We start from the raw sequence: 27,244 nt of genomic DNA, 5'->3' as shown, positions 1-27,244 counted from the left end.
GAATGGGTAAACAAACTAAGTATCCATACAAGAGAAGGCCACTCTGCCATTAAAGGAAAAAACTCAATGCCTCATACAACATGGATGAATCTTAAATGCATTCTGTAAATGAAAGGACCCAGATTCAGAAGACTGCATGTATATGACACTTAGACCAACAAAATTATAAGGACAGGTCAGTGGTTACAAAGGTTGGCATGAGGGCAGGGTTCTACAAAAGAGAAGCAAATGGGAATATGGGGGTGACAGCTGCTCTGTATCATCACTGGGGAGGATTCATGACTGTGTATCTGTCAAACTTACAGAAGTGTATTCCACAGAGAGTCAATTTCACTGAATGCAAATAAAACTAATAAATTTCTACTGTTAATCTGTCTCTGAAAAAACAAAACCTGCAGCTTACTGCGGAGCAGCAAGAAGTCAGCCTAGTCAGAACTCAGGGGCTGACACTATCCTTAATTTGTATAACACTGAGCAATTCATTTAGAAAAGTTTTTTTTTTTTTTTTTTTAAAGAGAGAGTGAGAGAGAGAGAGAATTTTTTAAAATATTTTTATTTTTTAGTTCTTGGCGGACACAACATCTCTGTATGTGGTGCTGAGGATCCAACCCGGGTTGCACGCATGCCAGGCGAGCGCGCTACCGCTTGAGCCCATCCCCAACCCGAAAAAAAGAAACTTGTTAATGGGATATCTTCTTCCCAGCTGGTACCTGGAGGCTCCAATGCTCTTAGACCAGCTCATTTCCATGGAAGGTGCCATCTGCTCCTAGTAGCATACTGAGTCAAAACCATGCGTTTCTGTCTTCTAGGACAGGACCAGCCATCGGCTCTTGGTGAGCGCACTAACCTCTTTGGAGAGCTCCTGGCTCTGGGCACAGAGCCCTTCACATGTAGGACCTGCTCAGCTGTCTGCTCTCTTGCTCCAGTGTTCACCCCTCCTCTCGCACTACCTGGAGCTCAGCCCAGGCTTCACTTAGGCAGGCAAGTCTTTGCGATACACTGCTCTAAAGCTACCAGGTAAGGATCTCAACATCTATACTGCTAGAACAGCCATCAGAGTCCATCACAACTGTAATTAACAGAGGAACCAAGGAACTGGGGAAGAAGGAACCACCTACATATCATTCATCATTAGATTTTTAGCAGTTAGTAAAGGACCCTGCAAAAAGTGATGATCTATAAATACTTATTTACTGAATGAATGAACAAGTAGGTTTATTTTAGTGATGATGATACTTAGAACAGTGTTCATTCATTCTAGTGTCACATCTTTAAAAGTAAATCCAACAGTTCATTGCTGGCTCACACTCAGCTCCAAGGGAGCTGTTTTGGTTAATTTCATGTGTTAAACTGGCTGGGCCAGGAGGTGCTCAGGCACTGGTCAAACATTGCTCTGGGCATGTCAGTGAGGGTGGTTCTGAATCAGTGGACCAGTGAGCAGACTGCTCCCCTCCTGTGGAGGGGGAGTTGAAGGCCTGACTAGAAGAGAGAGCTGATGTGGCCACCTGACTGCCTGAGATGGGATACCAGCCTTTCCTGTCTTCAGACTCAAAAAACTCAGTCCTTCTTGGGTTTAGAGAATGCCGACTTTCAGACTAACACTTCAACTACCAGCTCTGTTGATTCTCAGGCCTCTGAATCCAGATTGGAACTATCTGTCGGTTTTCAGGTCTGTAGCCTGCTAATTACAGAAGCTGGAACTTCTAACCCTCCATACTGTCAGCTAATTCCTTATAATAAATCTGTTTGTTAGTGGTTTCTCAGGAGAACTCTAATATAGGACTTCCTATAAATTTTTTCCCTTACATTAGTTACTTCTTAAATTCCTGACATACTTGGACTTTTTTAGGCACACTCTGTATCTTGTACCCACAACACATCCATTTGCCTTGCTACCATCTTTGCAGTGTTGCCCCCACTTCACTGTGTCCAAGTACTGAATATGGCCCACTGTGTGACTTTTTGGTTTGGGTTCTAGGAAGAAACAAACTAAACTGCTCTCCAGGGACCTGTTAAACCTACACAAAAACAAACAAAACAAAAAATTTGACATCATTAGGAAAAGGGTACTTTCAAATATGGCAAAACCTAGTGTGGTCACTTCAGAGGAATAGTGAGGACTCAATATTTTCTTTAGACTTCAGAGGTGCTCTAGAGAAACAACCCTATACCCACCCGGTATTCCAATTCCGAGTGCAGGGGTCACACAGTTCCTTAGCTGCCATGCTCCTGGTGAGTACGTCAGCGTGTCACCACACAAAGCTCAAAGGCAAAGCTCCCTCCACACACCACCTCACCGCCACTGGCTCTGGCCCACTGTAATGTCGAGGGAAGTGCACTTTCTGAGAAAAGTCTGGTTTTTTAATATTCATAATAGTTCTATTTCATGCCAGCAAGAGCATTTTCCCAAACCATGTATTTCCAACTAAAAAGTTAAAAATAATATATATTGATAACTAAAACTTGAACAAAATGTGGCTCAGTACAGCCCTGGTCTACCATGTGAGGCCCTGGGTTTGTTCCCCAACAACACAAAGTAAATAATTTAAAAATTTTTAAAAAGTTGGACAATACAAAAAAAAAAAAAAAACTAAAATAAAATACTTGCAGCTATTTGAAATAAACAGCATTACTTCTTTAAACACTTTTTCAATTGAAGGTCATGGTTTACTCCAACTAACCGCCATAGGCTCCCAACACTTCCCCAATCCTCGAATGCTGTTAGGTCCACTATTTTTGTTCAAATAATAGTACCAGAGAACTCATTTTCAATCGGAGGCAAAGTTATATTTCATTAAATTCATTGATCTGTGAGAGAGAATGTGAAAGCAATAAAGAAACAAGGATAGAAAGAATTCACTGCAGACCGACCACACACCCTAAGCAAATGTATGTCTCCAGCATGTTTTCTGAGATAAACTGTTCAATCATGTTTGTTATTAAATAGCACCAACATGCACTGACTCAACACAAGGCATCTCTTTGTTACGGACTTAGGAGAACACGGTGTAGGAATGCGAGGAGGAGCAACCACACAGGACTCAGATAGGAGGACAAGCCAGGTGGAAAGGAGCAGAGAAAGGTTCTGGGACTCACACTCTGAACAGGAAGGCAACTCTCCCACTGCACTGCACTTGGGACTCAGAACATCCTCAAGTTTCCTGCACGCACGCACTCACGCAAGCATTGTGCTTTCCAGTGATTCTAAAAGTGAGAAGAATACTTAAATCTTTAACTCCCTGAATGCTAAAATTCCAGTTATTTCCCTGGCCTATGAGCAATGCAATATTGCTGCAATAATCATGGAATGTTCCTGAAACACAGTTTTTAGGAGCGATTTCTCATTCTGCTCTAAATATACAAAGATTTTGATTTGTCATGCAATTGTTTACCCCTTCCTAAGTCTCCTAAATAGTGCAGTAAGAAGGAAAAATAGTTTTTCTCTGAAAAACTGTGTGTATCTGGTGAAATAAAATGGGGTCAGAAGAGAAAATTTTGAATACAATAATAGCAAACCAAAATTACTGATCTACTTGAAAGCAGTGTATTAATTCAAGCTGCTCTACTTCCAAAAGTGGATAAAGAACCAAAATTCTCAAGTAATAAACACAGGGAATCATATGTAAACCCTGAAAAGTATGTCTAAGGAGTGATATAACTGGTAGCTGTTTTTAATCAGTGGCTTTCTCCTTGGATGTGATGGTTACAGGGATGTAAGGTATTTGTCTCATAAATCAAATATATGTGGTGTTCATGCTAATTCATTTTCTCCTTCAAACACACCTAAAAATTGAACATAAACAATCATCTAGCTATGGTCCAAATGTCTGCATTCCCCCCAAGATTCACAGATAACATCCTAGCCTCCAACGTGTCAGGGGTGCCTCTAGGCAGTGAGTGGGTAGAGGGGCAGAGCCCTCAGGAATGGGGTATTAGTGCCCTTGTAAAGGAGACCTCAGAAGCTGGCTCATCCTTTTGCTACCTTGCGAGAACAGAGCAAGAAGGTGTCAGCAATGATCTTCTGTGATTTATCAGAATGTGCCTTCAATACACAAAGACTGCTGTTGCAGGTTCCATCTTGTTGCTGCATGATACATGCTAGCTACCGCAAAGTCACCAAGGTGCACCCACCCAAAGTACCCTCAGATAAGACACTGTTTAAAGTATCTATACTTTTTTCTACATTCATCATCAATTACCTTGATTTTAAGAAGTTTTAAAAATCAGATGACACTTAGGCTATGTTTGGGATAAATGTCCCATAAAGGCCCATGTGATAAAGGTCAGGTCCCCAACTTGTTGTTACTGGGAAGTAACAGAACCTTAAAAGGCGGGACCTACTTGGAGGTCTTCAGGTCACGAAGGGGGCCTTTGAAGGAGACAGTGGGACCCTTGCCCTTCCTCGTCCTCTTTCACCACCAGGCCATGAGGAGAGTCCTTCTACTTTGCCACCAGTCCCACCCGAGGCCTAAAGGCAATGGGTTCACCTCATCAGGGACTGGAGCCTCTAACTGTGAGCTAAAATAAATCTTTTCAAAGTTGATTAGCTCAGACATTTGTTATAGTGACAGTTGACTGACACCAAGTAGCATTATCAGATTATCTATTTTGAATATTGGAGCCTGAAATGTCATTACCATCTGGTGAAATTTAACATCAAAACAGTATAAAATCTAGGGGCTGTGCAGGTGGCTCAGTGGCACAGTATTTGCCCAGAGCATGAGGTTTGCTTGCTCTAAAGAGCAGTTCTGAGCACCGAGCACTTTCTGAAATCATTGAGAGTGCATGCTGACCATCTCTTCATTAACAAATTGTTAAATTCTCTAAAAAACCCAGACTTTAAAAATTAAGTTCCTACAGAAGATGAGAGTCAAGCAGAAAAATTAAAGTACTAGTCATTTTTAATCAATATATCATGTATTCTCTTGGAAAACAAACTTAGATTCTATCTTCTTTTCTTAGAAACAAAATTAGCCCAATCATTATCTAAAGCATGTGGAAAAAGAAGAAGAAAAAGAAGTATCATTAGTACTTTCAACCAGTTTGGGATGGAATATTACCTATTAGTTTAAAAGAAAAACCAAAAGAACCTAGTAAATTACTTGAAAATTAAAATCAGGAAAAAGTTTGCCCAAAATGTGGGATAATATGTGTCCCTGAATTTTTGCCTAGTGACTATAATACTTTCACATTTTTATGAACTGTCTAGCCCTTGCTAAAACATAGCCCAGAGATATGGAACATGAAAACAAAAAGAAAAATATAACCAAAGAGAAGAAGCATTTTGAAGAGTCAGAAACAGAAAAGCCACACTGTTTGAGCCTTCCTTGCCCCAGTGTGTGCGGTGGCAGCCTGGGTACTTGCTGGTGGGAGTGAAGGGACTAGGAGTCCCCTGCCTCCAGCACCAGGACTCACTGTCTGAAACCAGAGCTGGGACAGGGGCTTGGCCAATACAACAATAAAAGAAAGATGAAATTAAAAACGTGGGGGCGTATGCTCACTGGAGCACACAGAGCTAGCCGCAGTGGAGACAGCAACTGACCACTTCAAGTCAATATTGAATCGAAAAAGTCAGCAGCTTGCAGGAGGAACTTTCCATTTGCAGCCCTCATAGTCGGTCACACTGGGGACAGAATGGTAAGGTGATCAATAACCCCTGGAGTAAGAATAACAGAGTTCCAAAGAGGGTGGAATAAAACTCAGCGCTCAGCAAGAAGGCAGCAAACCTAGAAGAGGAGTGTGTACTCGCGTCTAAGCTAAAGTAACTCACCAAATTGCTAAGGGCTTAAAAAATGCATTTGTATTGTTCAGAGAAATAAGGGCAGGGGCAAAATTGACTTTTTAAAATGGAAATAACTTAATGAGCAAAGGCATAAATCCAGTAAAACAAGAAAAGTCAAGGGCCTTCTGCAGGATGAAGCACAGTAGGCCCCAGCACCAACCTCCCCTGTAGCAACTGGCAGCTGAGAGAGAAAAATGACAACTGTATTTTTACAGACACGAGGGGGCTGCTAAAGCAAGAAAATGAGATGAATTGGAACTCCAGAACAGGAGCTCTTTCAAAGTGAGGAACAAAGTGATTGCTGATTTCTTCTCAGGGGTCATTTGTTGATTTGGGGACACAGGCTAATTCTACAGGTGCAGACTAAGAATTGGGACTGGGCTGCCTTAAGGGACTTTACCAAGGGAGCAAAGCCAGCAAGGTTTGTAGGAGTCAGTGTGTCCCTTTTAAAGAGAAGAGTGCATGTGTGATGGGTCCTGAACACAAGGTTCAGTTTCCCTAAGGGACTTTGCTAAACTGTGGGCTGTGCTTAGAAGCCTGAGAGACCAGGCCAGGTGTGTCTAAAGCCACCAGCATGTGAGAGAAGAATTCTGCTAAGCCAGAATGCTTGCTTTAAACACAAAACTCCAGGATGTGTAAGGAATCAAGGCCAAAAGCACCACACATTAACATCTCCCAGGGAAGGGAATTAGCAAGTGGTCAGAGCTGAGGAGAGCTGACCAGCCCAACCACGCCAAGCACAGACAGGAGGCAGAGGCCTTCCCAAGGTCAGCAAGGACCCAGCCCAGCTTGCTCTCACTGCACCAGTTCCTCACCAGCCTGGCCAAGCAGGGAGGGGGAAAGCCTTCTCTGCCACCATGATCACCTATCACCATCTGACATACAACTAAAAAACTGTTAGATAGGAAAAGGCAAAGAATAGGAGATTAGTAATCTATAGAAAAAAGATAATTAATATAGGCTGAGAAATTACTCAGAGGTTAAAAATAACTGTGATTAAAATATTGGAGAAAATAGATGCATATAAATGGGTGAAACATGGAGAATTCCAACAACAAATGGAAGCTATAAAAATCAGCAATGAAAATTCCATAAGAGAACTAAAACACATAATTATTAGATATTAGGGATTCTGGATGCATTCACTACTATCTGATTACAACACAGACATAACAGAAATTCACAACATACAGAACCTGACAACAAAGCAAAAGCTGGTGGCCTAGTGGGAAAATGAAAATTCAATACACACTTCTACAAGACCATAAATGGACAGAAGTTCCAAGGGCAGTTGGAGGCATGTCGCAGAGTGGAAGATGAAAACGCACACCCCTCGGCCCAGCACCCTGGCCCCCAGCAAGCGGGCTGCAGCACCTCTCCTCCTTTACTCCTAGTACAGGTTCAAAAGGATGCTTGAGAATGTTCTCAGCAGCACAGCACTGCTTCATGAAGTAAGACAGCTGCGCACATTTCCAAATGAGAAACAACAAGACGACAGAGAACTGAATGATGGCTCACGGAATAGAATTCTGCCCATACACTGGTGAATCATCAGCCCCATGCAACAGGACACACCTAAAGGGCAGTGTTACACAGAAGGTGCTGCAGGATGACACCAGGGGTGCGGCACCATCCACACACAAGGGCAGTTTGCTAGGTGTAAGCTGGATAGGCCTGGGAGACCCTAGGTCTCAGATCATTTCAGAAAAGTCGCTCTCTCCCAAGGTCGAGGTGGGGTTTTCCAGAGGCCACATGCAGAAGCAGAGCTGGAGATGCAGCTGGCCTTTAAGTTCAATATTTAAAACCATTTGCAAAGAATGAAAAAGCCACTGTTTTAAGTGCTGGTTTTGGTTTTTCATTCCCGCTTATTTCTGGCTTGGATAATATAGGTATTCTTTCATCAAAATTTTATTTGTTTGCATGTATAGTTTTATTATTATCATTATCATTACACTAAAACATTATATAAAATTATCAATTTAAGTTTCAAATACAGCTAATGCTGATAGATATAACCTACATAAAAAACCAGCTCTTTGGACCCTCAATAAATATTGAGTTTAAAGGGTATCTAGAATGAAGGTGCTTGAAAAGCATGGCTACAGAACAAAACCTTACAAGCCGATCTGCACACCTCCTCTGTGCTCAAGCCACGGGGCTGAAGAGCAGATTCACAGGGTACTCACCTATGGCTGGCCGGATTTAGGAGGGACACACAGGGTTTTTAAAAGTGTAGATTGTTCTTTAAAACAAAATCAAATACAGATTCGAAGCAAATATGGCAAAAAGTGGGTGGGTACGTGTATTTGCTTTTCTACCTATTTCACTATATAACTGAACACTTGCAGGTAGGGAATCTATCACTTGCCCCACAAATTCCTTTTCTCCAACTGTATATTTCCTTTGGTGCCATTAATTTTCCCTGTGAATCCCACTAGGTCCACTGGGTGACATCTATTTCTCTCAGCAACTTCACACACACACTAAGAGTAGACCTAAAAAGTTTTCCCCACTTTTCCAAATGAATATGAATTTTTTACTGATAATCTTTCAGAAATAGGAACCCCACAGATGAAATTATAGATTTATGGAGAGGTAAAAGGGACCTCAGAGACTCCATCACATGACATAATCTGATGCAATGTCCTTAAAAAAAAAAAGAGTCAATAAAAGGGAATGTCAACAGTATTTGAAAAGATAGAAATAAAATAATCAAAAGTACTGGTTTAAAACAGATCCTTTTCATCTATAACTATCTTTCATGTATATTTAAATTTCTCTACACATAGACACACACACACACACACACACACACACAACCACAGATGAAAAAGGCTGACATGGTTAAAGCAATACAACTTACCAACTGACCAAAATGACAATGTTTTAAGTTAGAATAAGTAGCTATCCATTAATGCAAGCAATAGTTACTGAGTCCCTAAGGCCTAAGAACACAGGAGGATAAAACAGGCATTCACTCTCTTCATTCCAACAGGCAGGCAGGACGTCAAGGAAAAGAGAATGCACACAGAAATACTCCAGATCATGACAGATACTAAACTTCAGAAAGAAAACGAAGTAGGGTGATGTGGTTTTGACTGGACAGGGAGACTCCACAGGGCTCAGTGGAGAGGGAGAGGGCAGAGGCAGCCCTGAAGAGGGCATTCCAGCCATGACAGGCTGGCAGCCAGCCAGACCTCTGCTGGCTGGTCTCACCTCCTTCAGAAGGTACAGGGCCATGAGGGAGGAGCTTGGAGCAGGGGCACAAGAGAGGGATGGCAAGCTGAAGGGCGGGCAGGGAGCAGACCAGGAGGAACTCGGGGGTTTCAGCAGGGCAGCCACATGATCTGAGGCTTGGACTGTCTGAAAACAGAGGGACCCAGCATCAGGAAGGCAGGCAAGGAGGCCTGCCTCTACTGTGGTCCTTCTGCCAAGAAACAGTGGCCGAGGGGCAACCATGAGGGGAGGCAGGAGGAGGAGGACAGAAGGAGCCCTGGGCTCAGGAAAGGGCTGAGTACAGGTTAGCAATCAACAGCGATGCCCAGATTTTAACAAAAACAATGACTTCCCCTTTGGAATATTATGTTCTCAGTCTGTGTTTTAGCTATTTTCTTACAATGGTACAGCAAAATACCAAAACTCAAAATAACGATGATTTCTCTTTTGTTCTGCCTGCATGTTTTGATCTGCTCTCTCCTGGACAAAAGATGCAGACGGGTCTGTCCCTCCTCACCTCTGTCCTCAACCCTGGACCATCTCCAAGTCCTGGGTAGGTTCTTGTGGAAATGATGGTAGAAACACAGGAGGACAAATCCCACTTTAAGCCTCTGTTTGACAGGTCACTTTTGCTAATGTCCCACTGACCACAGTAAACCTCAGGGCTGAGCCAAAATCACATGGTGGGAGATACCCACTTCTCCATATGATGAAGACCATGGGTACTCAGAGGGACAAAGAACACAGGTAGTAACTCAGCCCAACACAGTGTCAGTGTGGTCAAATCAAGACATGGTGCACTAGAAAGGCAATGACATTTAAGATCTTTATGAGATTAGGATAACGGGATAGAGAAATAGGTTTGAAATTTAAAAGAAAATGATAAAGTCTGAAGACACCAATGAGATCAATAGAGACTAAAGATCACAAACAACCAGGACACAGTCCAAAGAGATTTGTAAGAAAAGACAATAAGTATTCACTTATTTTAATTCATAAAATTAAGCAATTTTATTTCATAAAATTAAAAAATAGCAAAATCACTCAACAAAGTAAGAGGCTAAATAAACTTTAAAAAAGTTTCATAGTTTCACCAAGTATATAATACCCTTACTAAACATTAAGAAAAATAAGAATACGCTTACTTGTCCGTATCGCTAAAAGCTTTACCACTGTTTGCTATGCTTAGAAAATATTTCTTAAAAGAATGAATGTGCTAAATATGCTCTGCTGAGGTCATAGAAACATGCTGTGCACCTGAGAGGAGGCAGAACTGAGTCATGAAGAGTTTTCAACGCTAGGCAGAGAAATTTTCATTGGTTATGCAGCTTACCACAGGCAAGAGGAAGGACCTGCAGAAGGCATTGGGAAACTGTGCACAAAGGAATCCAACAGACTGACCAGGAACAGATGAATACAAATTCTAAATTAGTAAAAGAATACAAGAACCAATCCAAAAAACAGATGACATTTCTTAGACAGGAGTAATATAATAGGAGAGAGTCAAAGAAAATGCTAGAATCCAGCCTAGGGCAGTGCTTCTCAATCTCAAGGACACTAGGGTCCAGTTACAAGGCAGATTCTAAGTCAGGAACCAGAGATTCTGCCTCTTCCTCGACCTCCAAGGTGGGGCCAGCACTGCTATCTTCAGATCACTTCTGAGTAGAAAGGGCCCAGAGAATGGAGCCATTATGGAGAACTTCCTAGGCAGCAGCTTTCCCAGCACTCCAGACACTGCAGGAGCATCTCATCACACGCTCTCCCACCATGCCATGGCCTCCTTCATGGCGCGCACCATACACGACTTGTGTGTCCAGTTCTGATGTTCTGTTCAGTGTACCTCCTCCCACTTAACTCGGTGCCTTACTTGGCGCACCACTTTAGCCCTGAGGCTTAACTTAGCATGCATCTGGCACATGGCCTGCACCAAGGATTTAAGAAATGAATGAACAGAAACACTGCTAAAGAAGCAGGTCTGAACACACCAGGGTTAGAAAGGGCAGCTGTGTGCAAAGAGATGCTCCTGAGAACAGACAGAGGCTCTGGGTGCAGATCTGATGGCTGTATTAATGTGAACTTTGGAGCCATGAAAGAAAATAATGTAGGGGTACACACAAAGAAAGAACATCTAATGAAGCTCTCAGGGTACTCTTGGGAGAACCTAGAGGAGGGGACAGCAAGGAATACAGTCAGCAGGAGGTTCTCAAAGGAAGAACACTCAAATAATAAAAAAAAAAAGTTTAAAACACAGCCTCTGGGCCAAGGCAGATGGAGCACTGAGCAGAGCAACAGGCTACGCCTCCTGCAGAAATGGGAGATTCTAGGAGGTTCAGGAGGAGCAGGAGGCAGGGAGGAAGGGAGCAGACGGCACTCCCTGTTCACCCCCAAGGCTATCTGCTGCCCATCTGAAGGAAGACACAGCCTGGTGTGTTTGAAAATGCCTCCAAGAGCCAGGCTGACTTACAGAAATAAATGAAATAAATGAAATGGTCTCTTATAAAGCAGGGACGGGGCTTGGCTCAGATCAGAGCATGCAGCATGCGCCCCCTCCCCCACACAAACAGCAGCTGACCCACTTCAGGGGAGTAAGAATCCAATACTGTCAAAATGGACATTTTTATTTTTTGGCACAGGAACACACAAAAATCGGAATATATGTGTGAAATTTCCTGAATTGGGCAGAGAATATATTGAATTTGAAGTGTACCACTGTATTCTCTCTGACCTACACAAACAAGCAAAAAACCCAATTTATCCAAAGTGAATAAAACTACAAGACTGCAGAGCAGAATGGAGAGTGTGGCTGGCTTTGAGCAGACCAACATGCAAACGGGGCCGACATGTTGAGCCACCAAAGCACAGGTGGACAGCAGGCTCAGCAAGTGGCCCAGAGCACCACAACAAAGCAGGAGGTGCTTCTCTGTGAGGCCCAGGAAGCCAACCCAGCATGGAGAGACAGGGCTGGAGGAGGGGGTGGGAGGCTTGGAATGAATGGAAGGCCACCCTGAAGTCCACCCAACACAGCTCCAAGTCAAAAGCAAGAGGACCACAATGGAAAATGGCCTCAGACTGAGAAAACTGTTTTTGAAAATACACTGACAGATTTGTTTTATTTTAAATTTGGACAATCCCAGCACTTTTCAGTGATCTTTCATCTGACAATATTTGAGCATGGACAGCGATGGCTATCTGAAATGGTACTAGGTGTACCAGATGGATTATGGAAGTAGAATATTCTGTGGAGAAAACACTCCACAAGCGAGGGCAAGAAGGCAGCAGCTCTCCTGCTCTGAGCCCCTTTGTTGAGTGTGCCAAAAACATTTGGAGCCAGTTGAGACAGGAGATAGTTATCTGACCACTTAAAACTACCTGGACTGATGCCATATTCACACACGCTCAACAGCAGACAGCAGGTTAATAAATTAATCACCATACCAGCCTGGTCTGCAATTAAAACTGACCTAAATAATCAACTATCTCTGTTTTTGTTAGGTCGGTGGTGGTGACTTGGTGGTGACTTAGTGGCAACTTAGAACATCAATCAGGTGCCGGCGGAAATGCCTGTCAATCAGCCAGATCTCCTGACTAACTCCTGTCAATCAGCAGGACCCTCTGGCCAATCCTGGAGTTCAGCCAACTCCCCTGACCAACTCCAAGGGGGCAAGGGACCCTAGAAACACCTTTTCCTGTCCCAAGCCCTTCCCTTCCTGCTGTAAGCCCCATAAAAGTCCAGTCCAGTGGAGCTTCCACGAGGTTTCTCCTCAGATCCTTCCCCTGTCCCCTCTGTGGGTCTGATCGAGTTCCGCCTGGGAGTGATATCGCAATAAAGCCTGTTGGTCGCAGCCTGCCCCTCCTGATCTGACATGTTGGCCGAAACCCTGGAAGGGATCTTTGGGCTTCTCCCTAGGAGATTGAAGCCCATCCCTTCCCCCTTGATCCAGGCCAACAGGAGTGGGGTAAGTTCATCCTTTCCTCTGACCTTCCAGACCCTTTCTGTCTGTCCGCGGGGTCCATCCGTAAGTCACGCACGTGCCATAGGCCCTGCCGGTTCTGTTCAGGGCTCTGGAGACTGTGGAGACGTCCCAGTCCTCCTGAGAGCCCCCTGCCAACCAGGATGGCCAACCGCTGGGGCCCGCGGAGGCTGTAGGGACGCCTCAACCTCCACCCTGGCCCGTATCTGCCGTAGGTGAGTGCAGACAGAATTTGGGACGCCTTTTTCTGCTCCCACTCACCCAGAAGCTCATGGGAAACTCAGAGTCCTCTCCTTAGACCCCAGAGTCCTTTGGGTGTCTATATTCAAATTCTGCCAAGTTAGGGCTCATTCAGGAACTGCCTGGTATTTTACTGCAATTAGACAATGGGTCACAATGGCCCCCAGAAGGAACTGTTGATTTTAAACCCTCACTGAATTGGACAATTTCTGTCGCCGGACAGGGAAGTGGGAAACAACGCTCAGGCTTTTTGAGAATCACTCCCATCCTGCCCTCTGCCCTCTGCTCTCGACCTTCTCTCTGTTCTTTGCTCCTGTCCTGTCTGCTCTCCCTCCCCGCTGCAGCCACTGCCCGTGGCCCAGTCTGCACGCTTCCAGTCTGCCTGGCCACCAGACACGTGCGCTCTTCCTCCCTCCCTCTCTGGCTCCCCACGCATGCCTCCCTTTGCCACCCGGGTTCTGACAAGCAGGCAGAATGGGTCCCACCTGGCTGCAGTGGGTGGGATCTCCTGATCCCTCCGAGCCTCCTCCCCCACTCTGCTCACCTCTTCTACTGATAAGACCCTCCCCCTCCACCTCCCCCACTCTCTTCTTCCTCTCCTGCTACCTTGATTTCTCTGCCCACCTCTTCCACTGATACCACCCCTCCCCCTCCCCCTCCCCCCCTCTCCTCTTCCCCCTCTCCTACAGCCATGATCACCTCCACCCACTCACCCCTCTCTTCTCCCGTCAGTGCCCACACCCAGTCCCACTGATCCTTCTTATCAGATTACCCACAGTTCCTTTGTCCTCTCAGGGAAGTAGCCACTTCAAGATCTTTCCCAGATTGAAAAACCTCTTGGGTCCTTCTCTGCTGACTCTTCTGCTTATATTAAGGAATTCCGATATCTCTCCCAGACCTATGATCTTACCTGGCATGACTCTATGTTGTTCTGTCCTCTAGTCTGACCCCAGATGAGCGAGCCCGCATTCAGCAGGCTGCTGGAGATCATGCTGACCAAATTCGTTTAACAGATATGACTCTCCCCACAGGTGAAGCAGCTGTTCCCCTAACTGAACCTAACTGGGACTATCAAGATAGCCAACAAGGTCGCCGTCACTGTGCTCACATGGTCCAATATCTTATAGCAGGCATGCAAGCAGTTTCTAATAAGGTAGTTAACTTTGATAAACTGAGGGAAATTACCCAGAATCCTGATGAAAATCCATCCTTATTTCTCAACCACCTTACAGAGGACCTAACCAAACACACTAATCTGGATCTTGAGTCTTCCATCAGGGCTACAGTGTGAGCAACCCATTTCATTACTCAATCGGCTCATGATATTAGAAAAAGCTCAAATGAGCTGAGGAGGACCCTTGGACCCCTATCTGAGATCTGGTGAAAATGGTCTTTGAAGCAGGCTCCATTGCAGAAAAAGGTACCACCCCAAACCCAGGCCTTGGCAGCGGCCCTGAGGTCCACATCTCCAGCAAAAGTTTCAGAGGGGAACCAGCATTCCTCTCCACCAGAGGCTTGCCTCAAATGTGGATTCGAAGGTCATTGGGCTCGCCAATTCCTAAACCCACAGCCTCCTTCCAGGCCATGCCCCACCTGTAAGCAGACAGGACATTGGAAGATTGACTGCCCCATGCCCTTCCTCAGCACCTCTACGCAGGGGTATGACCAGTCAGGCAGTCCCTTCTCCTGAACTTTTGGGGTTTGCAGAAGACTGAAGAAGCCCAGACTCGAAGACCCCCATCACCCCCGCCGAGCCCAGGGTAACGCTCCTGGCAGAGGGTAAGTCCATAACCTTATTTGTGGACATGGGGGCTACCTATTCTGTCTTGCCTGCCCATGCTAGGCCTCTGTTTCCTTCCCAGGTCTCAGTTATGGGGATTGATGACAAACCCTCCTCCCCAAACTGAACTGCTAAGCTGGCCTGTGCCCTGGAGGGATACCCATTCACTCACTCATTTTTGGACATTCCATCCTGTCCAGTTCCTCTCCTAGGCAGAGATGTTCTCCAACTACTAAGAGCCACTCTCCAACTACACCCCAAAAATACTACCCCCCACTTCCTTCTTCCTCTAATTCTTACCCTCTCTAATAACCTGACAGTACCTACTGTGCCACTGCCCCCTGACCTAGTCAATCCCCAGATCTGGGACATCTCCGTAGCCTCCCACCACAAGCTAGTCCGTATCCAGCTGAAACCCCAAACTAAATTTCCTTCGTGTCCCCAATTTCCCATCTCCAAAACCCACAGGGAGGGACTTAAACCCATTATAGACGGGTTACTGGCCCAGGGACTCCTAATCCTTACTGACTCCCCCTGCAACACTCCCATATTTCTGGTACGCAAACCCTCAGGAGCCTATCACTTAGTCCAGGACCTTCGCCTAATTAACGAGGCCATTATTCCCATCCACTCGGTGGTTTCCAACCCTCATGCTTTTCTTTCTCATATCCCCCTTTTGACCACTCACTTTACTGTCCTGGATCTTAAAGCTGCCTTCCTTACTGTGCCCCTCCATCCTGACTTCTTTGCCTTCACATGGGAAGACCCTACATCCTTTAGGTCTCAAGAGCTGACATGACAGGCCTACCCCAAGGCTTCAGGGACAGTCCCTACCTCTTTGGTCAGGCCTTGACACAGGATTTAACTGTTTGTGATTTGGGGATAGCACTCTCTTACAGTTGGATAGAAGCCTTCCCTACCTCCAGGGAAACTGCTGACCCCGTCACCTCCATTCTCATTGAGCAGATCATTTCCAGATTTGGACTTCCTGTCTTCATCCAGTCAGACAACAGTCTGGCCTTCACTTCTCAGGCTGCTCAACTAGTCTCCAAAGGCCTCAACATCATTTGGAGGCTTCCATCCCCAACGACCCCATACAGTCATACTTCCATGCTGGGGCCCACCAAACTCAAGATTTCTCGCCAACCCTCTCCTTCTTTTACTAATCATTAATCTCTCTCAAGCTTCTATCCTAACCCACAGATGGCGCTTCTACATCCAAGCGACATGGCAACAGGATGGCACCACCCGCTCTCAGTTTATGGGCCAAGGCGATTGCCCTTTCATTGGCTGTAATCAGGCCGTCACCCTTAATGTTACTGGATTCAACCGGGCCACCTCATCCCACTATGTTCAGCAATGCTACACTTCATATCAGACCAAACTGAGGAATCTTGTAAGCGCTGGCCTGACACCTATGGCGGGTGCCCTTATAATTCATGAAAAAAAACGCTTCCTAGATAAGCCTTGCTATGAGACTCAAGCATACACTAAATTGACTATTTGGGACCCATGGAACCCAAGATGGCTTCTGGGGTTGATGGTAAATTTTATTCATGGGGTTTTGCCAGGCATCCCTCAGCCTCTATCAGAATATGGAGAACTTATATACAAGTGCTCCCTCAAATTCACATAACCATCCAGGAGCAAGAGAGGGAACTCCAACACCAGCTGGATGCAATTGCCCATTCTGAAGCTGACCTTTCTCATGGGTGGCCCTAATACGTCAGGGCCTTCAGCTTCCCAATTTGTCCAAAGTGAATAACATTTCAGAGTGTTTCCTCTGCGCAGGTTTGGATCATACTCCATTAACTGTGAGTCCCATTGATTTTCTGCTCAATACCTCAACTAGACCCCAAGGACCCCCTTCTCCAGCCTTTGAGGAAGTACCTCTTTTTCGTAACTTATCAGGGAACTTCTCTTGCTGCTACATTTCCTCAGGTTCTGCACCCTGTGACCAGATTGTTCGAATTTCTTCCTTAACCTTTGCTACGCCTGGGTTCTTTTTCTGGTGCAATGGTACCCTGACAAAAAATCTAAGCCTCAACATGCCGTTTTCTTTTTGTGTTCCTTCCACCTTGGTCCCCCAATTAACTCTGTACAGTGAGACTGAATTAACATGGCTTGTCACCACCTCCCTTTCCAGGACAAGAAGGGCCGTCTTTCTACCAGTAGTAGTTGACCTCTCCCTGGCCTCCTCCCGCACTGGACACGGGGCAGGAGGACTTGGTTATGCAGTAACCGCTACTCAGAAGCTTGAACAATAACTTCAGGAAGCAGTAAAGGCATCAGCCACCTCTCTCGCTTCCCTACAAAGGCAAATAACATCTCTTGTCCAAGTCTCATTGCAGAACTGTGGAGCTCCAGATCTTTTGACGCAGATAAAGGAGGAACCTGTCTGTTCCTGAAAGAAGAATGCTGCTATTATATCAACCAAACTGGATTGGTCGAAGAGAATGTTGACACCCTCCATCGTTTGGGTGAAAGGCTTAAACAGCAACCATCAAATGACCCCTGGCCAGGCTGGCTAAACTCAACCCTCATTGTGTGGCTGACTCCCATTCTCACTCCTATATTAGTAACAGGACTTCTATTAATGATTGCTCCCTGCCTCCTCAGGTTCGCTCGAAAGCACGTGAGTGAAATTGCCAGAGTGACCTACAACCAGATGCTCCTACACCTCTACAGTCGCCTCCCCACCGAACCTACACCCAAGCCACTCCCCCCCCCCCCCACGACACCCCTAAACAAGCAGGTAGTAGCTAGACCGAAATTTGCTGCCCTATATCACCAAAAAGGCTGGAATATTAGGTTGGTGGTGGTGACTTTGTGGTGACTTAGTGGCAACTTAGAACAAAGCAGCCCGCGCTGGAAAAGAACATCAATCAGGTGCTGGCGGAAATGCCTGTCAATCAGCCAGATCTCCTGACTAACACCGTCAATCAGCAGGACCCTCTGGCCAATCCTGGAGTTCAGCCAACTCCCCTGACCAACTCCAAGGCGGCAAGGGACCCTAGAGACACCTTTTCCTGTCCCAAGCCCTTCCCTTCCTGCTGTAAGCCCCATAAAAGTCCAGTCTGGTTGAGCTTCCACGCGGTTTCTCCTCAGACCCTTCCCCTGTCCCCTCTGTGGGCCTGATGGAGTTCGGCCCGGAAGTGATATCCCAATAAAGCCTGTTCAGCGGCCCTTTTAAATCTGCCTCCTTTGGTCGCAGCCTGCCTCGCCTGATCTGACAGTTTTCTCTTATGAAGAGCTTGGGCGTTCTTTCAGCTAGGCTGTGACAGTCTAGATGGGCAGCAGCTTTGTGTGCTGCTGTCCTTCAGAGGACAGCTAGCATTATGGTATGTAAAGTGCCACAGAAAGCACTAGGGTCAATATAAAAAAGTTCTTCAGAAATGATGTCATAAAGAAGCATATGCCTAACAGAAGAGGTACAAGGAGAACTCAAGGTAGAAGTCGAGAGAGAGTAAAATGAAGAACCATCAATGCTACAGAAACAGATAAAAAGCTGGGAAAGAATAGTCCATCATTGAGGGACTCTTATTTGACACAACAAGTGTCAGGGTGGTCTCCCAGTTCGCCATCTTGTCCTACCAAGCCACGCTGCCTTCCACCATGGACTCGAGTTTCCTGCTGAACCCTCAAAATCTAGACAACTAATCTTAAATTTTCATCACCGTTTCATTCTGTCTATGCTTCATCTGGGGTGCCCTGAAGACACTCTTTCCTCCTACTCCACAGGGCGACACAGGAAGCCATGCCACACAGAAGACTCACTCCTGGTCCTGCAGATGTTGGCCTGAAATAAACACAGGCTCTGACAAGACCAGGACGAGGGTCGGGAGTTCCAGCTCTGTGCCAGCCACGTCCCACAAAGACCCAGGGTTCAAGGCCCAAGAGTAGGTTTACTTGGAGCTCCAACCAGGCCCAACCTTCAGCCACCCTCCAGCCGCTCCCCAGGTCCTGGATCCTGGAAGGCATCTTGCAGTCCCAGGTCTGCCAGGGAACTCCACTCTAAGCCAACTCTAGACAAGGAGCCGTCCAACAAGACACACAAAGCCCTAACAGAAGTGGAAGGGGCAGGAATGGAGAAACCAGTCTAAGAATGTGATGGTTTCAACTTAGTTCCACTAATAACAGACCTGTAAAAATCATAAAACTCCAAAATTAGTTAAAAATACAATGAAAAAGCAACAACAGAAATTAATGTGTCTTATTTACCTCAGTTATTCTCGAATTCAAACTCCATGAAGGCAGGACTCTGCCTGCTCTGCTCACTACTTTATCTCCCACAGAAATCAACCTAACACAGCTCGCCAGATTTAGTAATAGATGCTTTTTTAGCCACTTACTTTTTCTTCAGTTTTTCTTTCTATTTTTCCCTATATTTCACTCTTAATACTAGGTGAAACACATAATATTGTATGCTGACTTCTTACATGCAATGATATTACTGAGTTCCATTTTCCTGAATAACAAAGAGAGGCAGAAGGAATTTCATATTAATCTAGTTCCATACTGTCATGTTCCCTTCTGACTTGGCACAGTATGTCATTTCTTAGATTTAGTTGTCATGAAATTTTTTTTTTATGAATTGTTCTCAAAAACACACAGTGTTTGCTCTCGATATTTGCGGTTAAGAATTAATGATGTTAGGGCTAGAGTTGTGGCTCAGTGGTAGAGCATGTGCCTAGCATGTATGAGGCCCTGGGTTCAATTCTCAGCATTGCATATAAATAAATAAAAGTCCATCAACAACTAAAAGAATATTTGGGCTGGGGCTCAGTGGTAGAGCACTCACCAAGCACATAGGAGGGACTGGGTTTGATCCACAGCACCACAAAATGGTAAATAAATAAAATAAAAGTATTGTGTCCATCTACATCTAAAAAATATTTTAAAAAATAATAATTGATATTAAAAAAATTTCATGACAACTAAATCTAAGAAATGACATACTGTGCCAAGTCTGAAGGGAACATGACAGTATGGAACTAGATTAATATGAAATTCCTTCTACCTCTCTTTGTTATTCAGGAAAATGGAACTCAGTAATATCATTGCATGTAAGAAATCAGCATACAATATTATGTGTTTCACCTAGTATTAAGAGTAAAATATAGGGAAAAATAGAAAGAAAAACTGAAGAAAAATCAAGTGGTAAAAAAAGCATCTATTACTAAATCACTTCTCTGAAAGTTCCCCAGCTTAGTGGATCTGAGAATAAGGGTTTTTTCTTTATCAATTTCTCACTACTAATAAATTGTTTCACATGACTATGTGGAACTATCAACATTATCAAATTTTAAATGTTAAGAAAATAACAATATAAAAGCTGGTTTTGGATTTTGTTTTTGTTTAAAGTGAAAAATAGATTTTGCATATCTTTGCTTACATTTATATTTCATCTCATCACATAGCTACTTCTATCTCCCTCAAAATACCATAACTCCTTGAAAACAATGGTCCTCTGTCCCACTGTCTGGCTATTAAATTACAACTATACATGCCCTGATACAATATGTTCCTATTAAAATTCCTTGAAGGACCTATTTAAGAAGTCAGTTGACTTAGTCAATTTTTTGCTTCTGCAACAAAATACCAGAGAATGGGGAATTTATAAACAAGAGAGGTTTATTCAGTCCTCCATTCTGGAGGGTGAGAAACCCAGCATCCGGTGAGGGATTTCTTACTGGTTAATGTGGTAAAAAGGCAAGCAAGTGTAGACACAGAAAATATAGGATGGAAAGACAAAGTGATTAGCACGCACTATCAAGAATAGCACCTACTGTCAATCAGAAAAACAGTGTTGGTGCAGTTTTCACACACAGCTCTAAATTTAATAACTGTAAATTACACAAGAAAAAGAAAATATGAGGAACAACTGAGTAAGAGAAAAATTTCTTTTAGAAAAATCAATGATACTATAGTGAGAGGTGTGCTTAAGTATTAGGACATCAAAAGTATATAGTTATCAGGATTTTAAACATTTAGGTATTAAAAATTTATATATGCGTTCCAATAAATTACAAAATTATATAATTTTAATTAATTAGGGTTTTCTTGAATTCTTTGAAAGTAATTATTTTAGGTGTCATCCAAATAGTTTATGAACTTACTGATGACAAAGAGATTAAAACTCAGGTCTTCACTATTGATGGTTATCTTGAGAAAAAGTAATAAAAGATGTTTTTGTGTAGAGACCATAGTGTCCTAAAAGGGAAAGTTTCATTTTCAAGACCCCCTCACTGGCTCAATCATAGTGACTGCACAGTGGACCCGCTCCATCACACCTGCCATCTCCCGTCCGTGCCACAAGCATTAACTCAGACATCCTCATAGACTGGTGAGTGATGTAACAGTTTTAAGCCTGATTCTGATGACCAAAAGACGCACCCTACTTCCACTGGACTGCACTGACAGATTAAAAGGCCAAGAGTCCTATACTTCTCAAAAGCAAGACTCTGTGAGTTTAATAACCCCTCCCAAGTTTAAGTTCTACACTATCATTCCTAACTCTTAGCCACACCGTGAACCAGCCCTCACTCTCCAACTTCACTGCACACCAATTTCTACATCACTCCCCTTTTCATCAAGTCCTTAAAAGAAACCTATTATTACAAATATGGAGAGATAAACTTCAAATGCCACATAACTAGCTTGGACAGTTTACTTCCCTTTCTATCCCTCAGTTTCCTCATATGTAAATGGGGATGATCTCACAGAATATTATGAAGATGAAATGGTTTAATATTTATAAAACTCTTAGAACAATGACTAACATACTGTTTGCTATAATTACTAAATATTATCAATATGCCTTCAAACTTTATAGATTTCATGACACTAGATTTGAGGAGACCATAAAAACAAGCATCCCCCTTTTCAGAGCTACTCAAAACTGTTCCAAGTCCTCCTGGAGACACACTCATACAAACCTCCAGTGCACAGTGTTCCATAATCCTTGGGGCACAAACTTTTACCTGCTAAAGCATAGTTAATATGGGGAGAAAAAGGTGTGTGGCAAAATGAGTCACTCAAGTAGAAGGGAGGCAACAGCCAGCACACAATAACCAATTGCCACTTTCACAATGACCAAGGAAGTGTCAGGCAAAAATCATATTTTCAAGAAATTATGTTTTCTTGAGCAAATTTTGAATCTGCAGCCACTTCAAAAAGCAACTTGCTTAGATCAGTCCACTCACCATGAACAAATGCTTAACTAAAATTAGGGGGAAAAATGTTCTCTGCACCACTCACTAAAAGCACTAAAATAATCCTAAATTTTCACTATTTTATAAATATCACATAAACTTATAATTCAACTTTTCAATAAGTTAATATGGGAATAATCCCAAAACCACATTAGCAAATTTTCTTCAGACTCTCAATGCCTATGATGCCTTTTAAGGAAAAATTTTCATGTAAAAAATAATATGCTATAAACAAAAAGGTACTGGCTTCTACACTGAGAGTCCTTCTACTTCAGCTCGTAGTATAGATAGTTCATCCTCCCTGAAAATGAGGCCTGGTTTCCAGGCAGCTAACTGTTCTTCTTTATCGTAAGAACAGACTCCCCTTACCACTGACAGTTACTGTTAGAAACGGAACATTCTGTTACTAAACAAGAACAGTTAAGACTTACTTTTAATCTATATACTGTGCAATACAAAGTTCTGTTTCTTCCCATACTAAAATAAACAGTTGTACTCACAACCACCGATTAAGCCCAACTGCACAGCACTAGTAAAAGTACCTCAAAACAAAACAAAACAAAAAAAAAAAAACCTAGCTAAAAATAACTAATTGTTGCACAGAAACCTAAATACTATGACATTCTTTGTTGTTACCTTTTGAATGCTTCTGCTGGGTTCCTCTCACATTCCCCAGGCTGTAAGAGACTTTGAACGGCTGGATCTCGTAGCTTGTCCTCATATCCTTGGAGTAGTCCACTGCGGCATATCTGGGCAACCAGACCTCTAATGAACCCTCCAACACACAAAGTATCAGAGTCCTGGGCTTTGCAGAAATGAAAGGCCAAAGCCTGGCGATGTAAACCTCTCTGCAAGCTTGTAGGTGAACTTGGCCATAAGAGTTCAGTACACAGGGCTGTCTTGCCACTACCAGGCCCTCCTACCAACAACACACCCCAGGCAGCTGCCTTTCCTGAGACAGCACCAGCATTATTCCCAGAATTCATCACAAGGGATGGTGTGTTGACAGCACTACTGCAGCAGCTGGATTTCTCCTGGAGGCAATGCTGAAGCTTGTGGAAAACCCACTCCCTACAGTAAAACTGCTTCCCTTGCAGTAAACTCGTTTGGGCCATTTTGCAGACTTTTTCTTCCCAAGGATTAGTCATAATAGGTTTTCTATCTTCAACACTGGCTAGGAGCTAGGTACACCAGTATAGTCTTTATATCCATTTGGACATAACTTGCATTTGAATGACAAAAGTAACCAGTTACAGAAAAATTCAACAGTCACAATTTATCAATACAATGTGCATGACTATATTTGCTTCCATATTCTTGATTAGCAGAGACTATATTAATTGTTGAACAGACGCAAAAACAACTGGTTCCAAAGCTTGCCAATAGTTTTTGTATATCTTGATGGGTTATATAGCTCCATCGTTATGTCTGGAGTTTATGTGACTGTGGAGATTTCAAGCATACAGATGAAATAATAAATCTGGAAAACTCAAATAGAGAAAACTCAGTCTTTCAATATATAACAAATGCTTCTCCAGACTCCAAGTGTTAATTGTGTGTATGAAAATTAGATGTAGAAAAGCTGTCCATTATCTTAAATGTTATCAAAGAGATAACATTTATATAGTACATAGGTAGCTCTGTATTTCTTATTGAAGGATGATCACTCCAAGTACTAGTTCTTGCCAGTTTTAGGCATCTGGGCAACTGTGAGGGAACTGATTCAGATTATCTCTTATGTGGCAGAAATGACAAACCACTGTTTACACCTTCTTAATTCAAAGCATTCATAAAATGCATTTTTCAAGACAGCAGATTCTTAATAAACAGGTTCCTGGGTCTTAAGATGTCCAGGTAATCCACAATTTCCATAAGTAACTAAAACGAAACAAACAAAAATATCTTAGTGCAAAATACCGTATATTAAAAGCTTATTTACAATTCACCCATTAATCTCAAAAATCCAAACACCTCATCTCTGGCACTTTCAAGAAGTTGGGACACTTACCCCTCAAAGATACTCCTTCTATTTCCCTTTTGCATTATTTTCTTCTATGGTTGTAATTCCCAATCAGCCGATTTTAATAATTTAATATCGATTTTTGAAACCTTTTCATCCTAGAAAGGGAGAGAAAGAGACTTGATGCACATGGAGCGACACCCTTCATTTTGGCCAGAAGGCTCTGAGGCTAGCTTGGTGGAACAGCGCCTCCAAGGAAGCGCTCTCAGCTGGCCCTGCAAGGCCGTCAGGGGCTGTCGACTGACTCCCTCACTTCTTTGTTGGTAGTTTGCAAAATCAAGGAAAAGAACACCAGGGTTGCGGCGGGATGGGAACTGGTTAACAGAAAAGGGAAGGCGACGGTCCCTTCCACGAATGATAAATTAAACACACTACAGCGTGACTCCTTCCCCGCGCTGCACCAAGGGCGACGCGCAGGACGGGGTCGGACGCCACCTCCCGCTCCGCGCAGCGGCGAACTCCTCCCGAGCACGGGCGCGGGGCAGCGGCGCCGGCGGGGCAGCCCGAGTCCAGCTCGGCCGGGAGACAAAAGGGTCCGGGTCCGGCGCTCGGGCCGCCGCGGCTGGCCGCCTGGCAGAGGCCGCGCCCCACACCGCGGTCCCCCGGCCCGGCACGCCCGCCGGCGCCCGCCCCGCCCCTGGGGTGTGTCCGCGGGAGGGTGCGGGGTCTTCGGAGTCCCCGCGAGGGCCGCGGCCGGCGTCCAGCGCGGCGCCCCCAACCCTCCTGGCCCGCGGCGCCGGGCGCGCCGGAGCGGGGGTGGCGCGGCGGGGAGGCGGGTCTCCGCCAGCCCAGCCGCAGCCGCGCGCTGCCGACCGAAGGAGGGCCTCGCTCCCGCCGCCGCCGCCCCTGGGCACCGCGGCCCTGCCGCCGCCGCCCCTCGGTACCTCGGGCCCCGCCGCCGCCTCAGGCACTGGCTGCGCGAGACGCCGCCACCAGCAGCGCTCCCGGATCCGGCTGCAGCCGCCTCCTCTGCCGGCCTGGGGTGCGCTCCCAGCTGCAGATCCGCCTCTTGGCTCTCGGCGACGGCCAGCTCCAGCTGCCCCAGCAGCCCGGGCCGTGCCGCTCCCCACCCCCACCGGCCAGCGGCCGCCACCGCCGCCGTCAGGGCAGTGACTGTCTCGGGCAGCCGGGACCCGCCGGCTCCGCCCCGCCGCCAAAGCTCCGCCCCTAGGCCCCGCCCCGCCCTTTCTTCGCCCGCCCAGGCCCCGCCCGCTTTCGAGGCCCCGCCTCCGCCGTCCGACCTGCCTCACCCGCCCGACCAGGCCACGCCCCCGGCGTCCGCCCTTCTTAACTCGCCGGCGAGCGCCCCGCCCCCGGGGCCCTGCTAGCTTCGCTCGCCCGGGCAGGTCCCCTTCGGATGCGCAGGCCCCGCCCCTGAGGCCTTTCCCCGCTTCCCTGGCGGCCCGTGCCCGGGCGTGCGCGGCCGCTGGGGACCCGCTGCTGCTCGGCGGGGGCGCCTTTCGGGGCGGGAGTCGGGGCTCCACCTTTCCACGGGGGGCGGAGGACAGAGCGGTGGTGCGTTCTCGCGACCGGAGCTCTCGGCAGTCGCCGCCTCCCTCGGCCGCGAGCCTGCCTTTGTCCTGCGGGCCGCGTCCCTCCCTCGCTGCGCGCCTCCGAGGCCACTGGGCTCGCAGCCCCGCGCGGACCTGGTCGCCTTTCCGTCCACTGAGTTGCGGGGATGCTTTCCCAGCCCAGAACTCCACGAGGGATGGACAGGGGGGACGCTGCCGGGCCGCCGCCGCCCGCCCGTTCGGGACGCTCCGCTGCAGCGCCGCCTGCCACCTCGCTGCGTGCAGGAGGCGCCCGCTGTTCCCTCGCCCTGCGCCCGAGGTCTAGATCCCGGGCTTCTGCTAGGAAAATAGGTGTGAGTCAACCGACGGAGTGGGAAACGTAGCTCATTTATTATTTTTATTGTGTTTGCAAAAATGAAAAGTTCTCCTATTTTCCGGTATGTTTCCCAAAATACCAAGCCAATCTCCCTGGTTTTAGGAATTTCAAAGTATAACAAGCCTACGTAAGTAGAAACACTACCAAATAGACCTGCTTGTGCTTACTCTCCCACATTGCTTATTCATGGCATGAGGCTTAATTTTTAGCTTTAACTTATGTACCCTTAATTTGGTGGTTCTTTTTCCAGAACACAACCAAAATGACAGTAAAGTTTAATTTTTACATAATTAGATGAAAGTTGATTTTATGAAACTATAAATTATGATTTAAACAGCTTATTTGTTTTAATAGTTTTACTGGCACATTATAGTTGTACATAACGGGGGATTTGTTGTAACATATTCGTACATGAACACAATGTAACAATTTGGCCAGTAGCATTAACCAGTATTTGTCCTTTTTATCGCTTGCTCCCTCCCCCTGGTCCCTCCCCTCAACTGATATCTCGATTTATAGATTTACATGAGATCCGCCCCCCACACGCACCTTTATTTTCCTTTTTCCTCTCTAGCTTTCACATATCTGAGAAAACATACCACCTTTGACCTTCTGAGTTTGGCTTATTTCACTTAACCCAAGTTCTCAAGTTCCATTCATTTTCTTATAAATGCCATAATTTCATTTTTCTTCCTGGCTGAATAAAACTCCTTTGGGTATACATACCACATTTTCTTTATCCATTCATTCACTGATGGACACCTTGGCTGGTTCCATGGTTTGGCAATTGTGAATCTAGCAGTATAAATATGGGTATGCATCTGTAGCTGTAGTATGACTAATTCTTAAGGATAAATACTATGCAGTGATTTAGCTGGGTCATATGGTGGTTCCATGCCAAGTCTTTTGAGGAACCTCCATACTAATTTTCCAAACTGGTTGTACTAAATTACAATCCCGTCAACAGTATAAAAGTGTTCCTTTTCCTCCACATCCTGTCCACCATTTATTATTGTTTTTATTCTTAATGGCTGATGTTCTAACTGGAGTAAAGTGGAATTTCAGTGTAATTTTGCTTGCTTAAGCAGTTTTAAAAAATATATTATTTGTTCTAATTAGTTATACATGATAGCA

General features: G+C 45.2%; 1 protein-coding gene across 2 annotated transcripts in view; it reads right to left on the bottom strand.

Annotated features, from left to right (window-relative positions):
• The window catches only part of Ankrd50 (ankyrin repeat domain containing 50), a 44,235-nt gene extending 18,919 nt beyond the window's left edge, over positions 1-25,316 (bottom strand). Inside the window, exons 1-3 of one of the 2 annotated variants that reach the window (XM_076864366.2) lie at positions 25,108-25,316; positions 24,212-24,321; positions 22,840-24,081 (exon numbers count right to left, since the gene is read on the bottom strand). In XM_076864366.2, coding sequence (XP_076720481.2) covers positions 22,840-23,351 — 512 coding nt within the window. In that variant the 5' untranslated portion in view covers positions 23,352-24,081; positions 24,212-24,321; positions 25,108-25,316. Of the gene's footprint in view, positions 1-22,839; positions 24,082-24,211; positions 24,322-24,595; positions 24,656-25,107 lie in introns of those variants that run through there. The other variant, XM_076864367.2, reaches the window with a different exon arrangement.
• Between the last annotated feature and the right edge of the window lie 1,928 nt (positions 25,317-27,244).

This window comes from Callospermophilus lateralis, chromosome 8 (assembly GCF_048772815.1).
Source record: "Callospermophilus lateralis isolate mCalLat2 chromosome 8, mCalLat2.hap1, whole genome shotgun sequence".
Taxonomy (NCBI): domain Eukaryota; kingdom Metazoa; phylum Chordata; class Mammalia; order Rodentia; family Sciuridae; genus Callospermophilus; species Callospermophilus lateralis.
Note: the sequence above shows the minus strand (reverse complement) of the source record. Positions and strands in the feature narration are given on the sequence as shown.